The 9,301-nt window shown below is 47.0% G+C and overlaps 1 protein-coding gene across 1 annotated transcript; it reads right to left on the bottom strand.

Moving 5' to 3' along the window:
* Positions 1 to 5,226: 5,226 nt before the first annotated feature.
* Positions 5,227 to 8,372, bottom strand: LOC136513918 (uncharacterized). Its single transcript, XM_066507896.1, has 3 exons — positions 7,646 to 8,372; positions 6,388 to 6,537; positions 5,227 to 6,243 (listed from the first exon to the last, which is right to left on the bottom strand). Exons 1-3 carry the CDS (start codon positions 8,122 to 8,124, stop codon positions 5,625 to 5,627), a joined length of 1,248 nt encoding a protein of 415 aa, XP_066363993.1. The 5' UTR covers positions 8,125 to 8,372; the 3' UTR covers positions 5,227 to 5,624.
* Between the last annotated feature and the right edge of the window lie 929 nt (positions 8,373 to 9,301).

The following is a 9,301-nucleotide window of genomic DNA, read 5'->3' as shown; positions in this document are numbered from 1 at the left end:
ACCCATGCGAAAATTTGATTTCGAGCAAAAATGAAATCCTCGCGCCCAGCAGTGCCGCCAACATGAACCAAAAATTAGATCTCTCACTCTTTTGCCCTCCTTGTGGAAAATTGGTTTACCACGCCATCGATTTTAGACAAGGATATTTGTGGTATTGTGATGGCCACATAAAAGCGCAAGGAGTTGTCGTCTCCGCCTCCATCTCTATTCTCTAGCTAGACCAACCGCACCATCTCTCCTCCCGCTCTAAAGCCTAGCCACCCCGGTCTGAACCCTAGCTAGGTGAATCAGAATAGTAGCTTGACTCCCTCTCCACTCTCTAGCCACACCCTCTCTCATACGTTTCTAAACTCTAGCCGGAGCTAGAGCTGGATCCAGATCTGATCCCCTTCGTCGATAGCAGGTCCGCTAACGGCGGAAGGACCACCGTTAGTGGTGGTACAGGCCGGATCTAGACCCCCTACATCGACACCTGTCATGACCAAGCCCTAGCGTCATCATTAACGACCACCACATTGGATCTGCTACCCCTTCATCTACTCCTGCCGCACCACTTCTGTGGCCAGGATGACAAGAGGGCGGTGCCAACGATGCAGCGTAGCCAAGAATAGGAAGAGGTACCCAAATTCCTTTTATGATGTGTGTTCTACTCTAGTGGTTGAACCTAGGACATGTAGATATATAGTGACGGGGTCACATATTTCTTAGTTGAGATGTAGTTCACATGTGCTTTATTCGAGTATAATAGCTTCCATATAAGAGTTCACACGTGCTTTATTCAAGCAATGGCTTATGTGTAAGCTATAGTTTAGGCGCCTAATTTGCATGCTCCTGCTCTATTTTGTTGACATTCGGTATAAGGTTAACTCAATAAATGCCTTTGTGATCTACATAATGACATCTGGAATATCTCCCTGAAGCAGGGAAACGTGTTCAGGGATATGGTGATACAAATACAGATTTAGAAGAGCAAGTACCCCTTGTAATTTAGGTGCTTGTTCTATCTTGTCATGTTGGGATGGGAGGGGGTTGGTTTAGGTAGCAGTGCAATTCAATTCTTTGTTGTGTGGATAGCAATGCAATTTTTACATGCTTGCCACTTAAGTTTGTTTCTCTAATTTCAGGCTGTGGGTTGAACAAGCCATAGAGAAGTCCCTACCAGCAGGGCAAAAGGTAGCACCGATATGGGTCCTAGGGGATGGCAACCCAAGAGAGTGTAGCCAACTAGTTCAGCAGAGTTGTAGCATCTTGTAGTTCCAGCTAGCTCCAAAAGTCAGCACGCACAAGGTGAACAAAGCCCTATGAGGGACTGGTCACGTGAAGATGACCTTAGCCATGCCGAAGAGGAGACTCCACCCGCCCACCAGCAGAATGACCAAACTTGCGAAGGTTGGTACTACCTTAGACATGTCTATAAATCAATTCACACTATTTGATATCCATGTTACTTTTCTAATAATCTGAATGTATGAAAATTGTGTAGTACCGTTACAGAGAAGAGCGAGGAACTCGAGGTAAGCAACTAAGGGGGTTCAGCTTCACAAAACCACCCAATCAATGGGAACAAGGATGCCCATCTCGGTTGTCAAGGGAAACAGAAGGCCACATGATCCATTGCAAGCTGCCAAGTTTGCCTCAGAGGCAGGTGTAGTAGTCAAGTCTCAAGTACCAATTTTCCCGCTCTAGAAACATTACAAGCAACGGATCGAACATCTCAATGGATTTATGGCCAAGCTATCTGTAAGTATGTATATCCTCTATTGACATTCAACTCTGTCTTGAGCAACTTAGTAATGGATTTAATTTGCATTCATACCTCTATAGTTAAGGCTGGCCATTGATGACAATAATGAAGCAACAAAAGAAGCATGCATGAGTATATTCCAGTCTGTTGTATGGTAGATACGGTATAGGTTCAAGCGATCTTACTTTAATGACGTCCCCACTAATGAAATTAGAAATACCTCTCCTATGTCTTGCATGAATAAGTGAATAACGCACAGTGGTGTGCACTTGTCCACATGTGGTTAAGTTCCAAGAACAAGGTGTGTGTGTGAACTCATTTATTTATTGTTTAGTCTTTATGTGGTCTACTTGTGCTGTAGTCTAACACAATTGTGGTTATAGGCAGTCTCGGAGCAGAACAAGCGAAATCGTGCAAAAGTCAAGTGCCACCAGGTTATAGGATCTCGCTCCTATATTGCCCACCTGCAAGCGTATGTAAGTGATGGTTCTGTTACTCTTTTTTATCAAATACGCAATGCCTTTTGTATCAACAGAAAGGCATGTGCAATTTTAATAGAAGGATAAAAACAGAAAGGACACATGACACGATCAAGAAGTGCTCAATGAAGAACATGATCGACCTCATCAAGATGTTGATGCAGTGGGAATCTTCAACAACTTCCATACTAGTAGCAACATGGGACTAAACGACGCTGCAAGTGAAGCAGTGGTAAGTACCTTCATTTGCTTTCCTTGAAATTTGCTGAAGCCATTGCCATAAAAGAAGAAAAAGTAGGAGCATAAAGTGGCACAGTAGGCTGAGGAAGACCCATGCATTACTTGTACTAAAATAATCTCTTAGTTCTGCAATTTAAGACCTCTTCCTAATGTTTACTCCTTGGTTTTCGCAGCAAGCTATGTAAACTATACGAGCAGAATCTGTTGCTGATGTTGTTTCCAAGGTCCTCTCCTAGGCCAGCTATAACACCTTTTCTTTGAAGAATACTGGTATCAGGACAAGCTGCTGCAGACTTTGGGATTTCAGAACAGCTTGCTGCTCATCAGGAAAGTTCAGCTATCCTCACCAAACAAGTGGATCAACTGAAGAGGAAGGCAAAAAAACACTGATAGGGAGTTTGAGAAGTTCAACAAATAGCAACACGAGGAGTACAATAAGCTCCGTGAGCATATCACGCTCTTAAGCGCTGGTAACTCTCAGTCTTGTTGATATAGTGAACATGTGGTTTGTTTGCTGTTTTGATGTGAAATTTTAGCGGCTTGATATGTGAACTCTGTCAGTGGTTTGTTGCTGAGTTGAACTGCTATTATTTGATTTAGGTTCAATATAATTATATATGTAGTCATTTTATGCAGCAGTGTAGATCTAAAATTATTTTCTCTGATGTAATGATTAGTGTGCACGTAATAGATTCGGCACAGGCACGTTAAATAAGAATCTGACACGGGGACGAACTAGTGAATAACACATGTAACATGACATGTGTAACAGCCACGACAGGGCACGTGAGCTAATACAAAAAAAATACGTGGTACCAATCCATCCTACCACGTGGTCGAATCAGAAAAAGACACGTGGCTAGCTCAGGGCGCGACACGTGGCCTAATAAAACACTGTCACGCGGACGTACAACATCGAGACAAGTGGTCAAGTAAAAGAAAGACACACGGGGTATTATGGTCACGTCACATGGACCAATAAAAATACGACACTTAGTCCAATGAAAAAGTGACATATGACCCAACCGCAACACGACACGTGTGTCAATAGAAAACTGACATGTGGAACAATAGGTTCCCGACACGAGGTCCAGTAAGAACCTAAAACGTGCAAGAATCAGAGATGGACACGTGCAATAAGAAGGTGACACATACCCGAACCACCTCTAATGCAACCGGCTATAGCATGTACACGTGGAAAGCATCTCCAACGAAAGCACCCGCTAGCGTAGCTACCCCCTGCCACGCATGCCAAAGCAGTTCTATGACGATCAGTTATCGTCATAGATCTATCTAATTCTATGACGAATTTATAGAATTGTCATAGAATTGCAAGAATGACACATCTTTTATGATGAACCGTTTTTCGTCATAAATTCATCATAAAACTGAAATTATGACGAATTTGGCTCCTTCAATGACGAAAACTAATCATTATAGAAGTGGATATTCCTATTAGTGATGGTCGGTGCCACTTTGAGCTCCTCTGTCGCCTGCGGCTTCTCTATCCGCGCGGTTCTCCTTGCGACTTCGCTCGTGTGCGCCGCGTGCCTCTTAGACTCTAGGGAGGCTTCGGAGGGTGGCGGAGATGGTGGCCAGGGCCTAGATCTGGCGGCGCCTCCATCCTTGTCTTCACCGGCGGTGGCGGCGGATCTGGCCCCTCCTCCTCGGTGGTGGCGGATCTAGGCCCCCTCCTCGTCGGCGGTGGCGGATCCGGCTCCCTCCTCGTCGAGGTGGCGGATCCGGACCCCTCCTCATCGATGGTGGTGGATCCGGCCTCTTCCTTCTCGGTGGCGGTGGATCCAGTGCGAGGCCTCCCCGTCTCCACCAGATCCGACTGTAGGGGCTCCACCGATGGAGCCTCCAGGTGTGGATCCGGTGGCCAGGCGCGGATCTAGTGGTGGCGTATCCAGGACGGCGGCGGCGTGGCTGGGCTCGACATTGGGCCCGTATGGGCTGGCGTTGGGCTCGACTGCTTTTTATTATTATTTTAATTTCATTTACGGAGACGGGCAAAAGCAACCGCCTCCATAGGTCACTGATTAACTGTGACCTTTGATTGGAGGCGGTTGCAATGCCCGCCTCTAATAAGATTTCTGTAGTAGTGACTATAGAAACAATTATAAATTATTAATTGTTTTTGTGCCAACACGAATTAGATTTTGTCAGGTTTGTTGTTGAGTTTTTATTCTCAGAACAAAAAATTAGAGATTGCGTCCACCAAAATTGCAAAAATATTATAACTATAATTTTAATATAAAATATATGCAACAACTGTTGCCTGAAATATGGAGCCTCTATATACTAATTTGGTTGCTTCAGATTTAAGTGCGTGCATAACCTATATTTCATGTCAAATACAGTCTATGGATACCGCGTGCGCACTACTACATGCATGGGAACTAATCGTCTTCGCATAGTCAAAGCGATAACGCCAATTAGTACTTTGGGTGCGCGCGCGCGCCTTACATGCATGGCACCTTTTCTTTCTTCTTTCTTCTTCTTCTTCTTCTTCTTTCTTCTTTCTTCTTTCATTGTTAGTTCTTCATTCACGACTGACGCATGCTATGACGATATATATGGTACTAGTACTACTACATATATACTAGAATTATTAATTTGAGCAGCACACAGGTTTCAATCCATGCATATACAGAGAGGCTCATGGCATATGATGATGATGTAGATCCATCAGAAAATGACTAGCTAGCTAGTCTATGCATATATATGCATCATATCAACAAGAACAAACACACGATCATATATATATGTCTGTCATGAATTAAAGGAACTAAATGGCATAATTAGAATAGACCGTACGTACCAGAATATTGCGACTGCTCAACAGTACAGTACTACATGCATGCATGCCCCCAGCGGCCCAGCTTAATGAAATTAAGTGCAAAGCTTGATGAGTTCATTAGGAATCAGGTACATGTCAAACAAACTCGATCCTAGCTAGTAACGGATAGGTGCCCGTCCTATACTACCGATGCTGCTACTACTAGCTACCTCAGATCACATCATCGTACAACGACACCACGAACCAAAAAGTTAACAGCAACCAAATTAATCTCTCGATCGATCGATCGACCATCGTCGTCGTCGTCGTCGTCACCATGACAACATCGATCGTTTAAAGCAGAAAAAACTCTCAGTCATCAATGGTGGTTGTGACGGTGGCCATCGTCGTCGTTGTGAACGAAGGATGGAAACATGTCCTGCAGCAGCCCAGCATAGTCCTGCGCCATGAAGTGCTGCATCCGGAGCGGAGCGCTGGCGGTAGTAGTTGCCGCCGTAGTACCAGCCGTACCTGCGATGGCAGCCAAGCCGTGCTGGTCACCATCAGGCAGCGCCGCGTGGCTCGCCATGGCGGCGGCGGCGTTCCACTGCTGCACTCCGTCTGCGCCGCTGACGTCCAGCTGCTGCATGGCGGCGGCGCCGTGGTGGTGGCTCTGCAATGGCGCCGGCTGCAGGAGTCCGAGTCCGAGAGTGTCGAAGGCGTTGGCGCCGCCGGGCCTGAAGTCGCCGAGGCCCGCGGTGACGCCGCCGAGCGCCGGCGGCGGCGGTGGCGCCATCCGGAAGTGCGGGTGCACGTGGTGGAGGCCGCTCATCGGTTGGTGCGCGGCGGCGAGGAGGTGCGAGCTCCCGCGCAGCGTGGCGGGGATGGGGTGCGTGTGCTTGCCCTCGTACGTGGTGATCACCACCGCCGCGTCCTGGTACGACCGCTCCACCCGCTTCTTCACGGGGCACTTCTGCGTCGTGCACCGGTAGTAGCTCCTGCCCATCACCATGCATTGTATATATCAATCAGTCACCAGCTCATTGCAATGCTCGATCGCTCGTCGTGAGAACCCTAATTCGTGGATGCCTGACGCGGTGAATAATTAAACAATGTACACACATGTATATACGTATACGTACCTCGGAAATGGGCTGTTCTTGACGGCTTTCTGGCCGTACTTGCGCCACCGGTAGCCGTCCTCGAGGTGGTCGACCTCGCTCTTGGTCATGAACGCGAAGCGTGGCTGCCGCGGCCGCTTCTCGCCCTTGCCCTTGCCTTTTGCCGCCGCCCTGCACACGATCATACACACATGCCAACTTGCATTGATCAATCTATTATTCAAACATGGCGGTAGTGTGCTACATGCCAGAGCTGTGTTCATTTGAATGCATGCGTTTGGTGTGCTACATGCTGCGTTCATACTGCTAGTACAAACTAGTACGTACAAATTAAGATTATATATCAGTTATTAGCTCATTCAAACATGCATGGGTGCCGTGGAAGACTAGCTACGTATGTACGGTCCGGCGCACGCATATACATGGCTTCAGATTGACAGGTTCACACTGCAACTCACCTGCAGCAGTAGTGTTCTTAACTTTTGCTCTACTGGGATTTGGAGATCCGTCATCGTCACAGGTCGCAGCAAAAGGGGAAGTTGCAAAAGCAAGTCTCGACAAAATTTGTGGATCGGTTGGGCAATTTATGGCCAACGCAGAGACCACTGATTCGACTGATTCGATCGTCTGCTAATAGTCTTAAATCCTTTCCGGGCGGGTGTGATTAACTACGAAAACGGCAGGCAGTTGGTGCAGTCAAATTGAAGGAGGTAGATGCCAAGACAAGGAAGACGAAATCCAGGAGGAAAGCAACGCCGATTTATTTGTGAATGAAGCAAAAGGATGTTTGGAACAAATAAACACCGATCAACTTTGGTATAGAACGTACCCCTAAAGATCAAGTTCTTTTTTGCTTTCTTTTCTTGGGCACGCAGCATGCAGCGTATACTAAATGAGAAACCCTAGCAGGGTTCACACCTTGTCCAAATCAAAGATGGGGATGAAAAGGAACACTAGTATATTATGCTATGCATGTGTGAGAAAGGATTCACACAAGTGAACAAACAAGATCGGCCCAGAGAGGAATTACTCCAGATAAACCTGCTCCAGATCTTGAATGATTCATGCATGTTCTAAAAGATCAACGACGACAAATCCGATGAAAACTTTTCGCAGTGATGAAACTAGAATCAAAAGCTTGGCGAATCATCAAACACCTTAACTAAATGGTATGAGGCTTATATATAGATCTAATATAAAAAGAAGTCCAAGATCCGGGACAAATAGATTTTCTGATGATGAAGAGGTGATGGAAATCTGATCAGATGAACGAACTCACCCTTTCTTGTTCTTCTCCTCTCCTTCCCCGCCGTCTCCCTTGGCCGCCGCGGATCCGTCATCCTTGCTCTCGAGCCCTTCCCCCTCGCCCCCCTCCTTCTTGCACTTGCCGGCCGCCGACTCCTCGCCGGCTCCGGCGCCGGCGCCACAGGCCTCGCTGGACGTCGACGACATCGACATGCTGTTGGGCGTGAGCGGCGCCGTCGTCGGCGTCGGTGTCCCGGCAGCGGCACTGTCCACCATCACGAGCTCCCTCTTGACTACCTCGTCCGCGGCCGGCGCCGGCACGTCGACGAAGTCCCCCACGAAGGCGTCGCAGTCCAGCGGCGACGCCGCCGCCGCGGTCGCGTGCAGGTAGTCCATGAACCAAGGCTGTGCCATCGGCGTGTCGGGCCGCTGATGATGCGCGAACAGCGACGCCAGCTCGTCGTGGAACTGGAAGTCCCCGGACAGGTGGTGCTCATGCCTCGCGCCCGACATGGATGGAGATGGATCGGCAGGAGCGGCTGCTAGCTGGCTACCTCAGATCAAACCTCCGATCGAGCTACCGGTGACCTTGAGCGGCGCGCGGGGGTGCTGGTTTCGCTTCACATATAGATCGCTCCAGCTTGCGGTGGCCGCAGTAGAGAGAAGGTGAGGCAAAGGGAGAGGTGTGTAAGCAAGGGAGCTAGCTTTGTAGAGTGTGATCGTGTGTGCGCGGGGGAAAAGGATCAGAAGGAGATGCAGATGGAGATGGAGATGGATGGATGGATGAGTGGTTGGGTGAGAGGGCTGGGATGGCTAAATAAGGTCTCCGGTTGAATGACTAGTAGAGTAGATTAAATTGTGGGATTGCTTAAACCTAATGGATTGATTTGATTCGTCTTGTGACTTTTCTTCAAGTTCTAGTAACATATCTGACACTCTTTTTTACCAATTCGCAAGAGAGCATAGTAGCCGGTGCCAATTCTTTTATACTGTTAGGCTTTATTACCACGCACATCTCTTATCAAATGGTTGGACCACATGGAACATGTCAAACTTCTTGTCTTTTTGTGGATCAAACTACTACTAGGCCCAGTTTAGTTATCCCAAATTCTAAACTTTGGCACTATGCAAAAAGAAGATTCCCCATCACATCAAGTTTACGGTATATGCATGGAGTACTAAATGTTAACGAAATCAAAAACTAATTGCACAGTTTGGTTGTACTTTACGAGACGAACGTTTTGGGCCTAATTAATCAACGATTGGACAATTATTACCAAATACAAACGAAATACTACAGTGTGCTACAGTATTGTACAGTGAATCCGGCGGCGTCAGCTTTGCCCAACTAAACAAGGGCCTAGTTGTAGTAGTATATTTGGGCACTCCATTTCCTAGGCTTCATTTGGAGCGAACGTGGGATTTATTTGCAAGCAAATTTGAGCTGAATTTGTCTCCCTTAGGCTCTGTTTAGATCCCACCCAAAATCTAAAATTTTTCAAGATTCTTCGTCACATCAAATTTTGCGGCACGTGCATGGAGTATTAAATGTAGGTCAAAAGAATAACTAATTGCACAGTTTGCCCGTAATTAGCGAGACAAATCTTTTAAGCCTAAATAGTCCATAATTAGACAATTTTTGTCAAATACAAACGAAAAGTGCTACAGTAGCCAAAAGCCAAAAAAATTT

Source organism: Miscanthus floridulus, chromosome 16 (assembly GCF_019320115.1).
Source record: "Miscanthus floridulus cultivar M001 chromosome 16, ASM1932011v1, whole genome shotgun sequence".
NCBI classification, from domain to species: domain Eukaryota; kingdom Viridiplantae; phylum Streptophyta; class Magnoliopsida; order Poales; family Poaceae; genus Miscanthus; species Miscanthus floridulus.
Note: the sequence above shows the minus strand (reverse complement) of the source record. Positions and strands in the feature narration are given on the sequence as shown.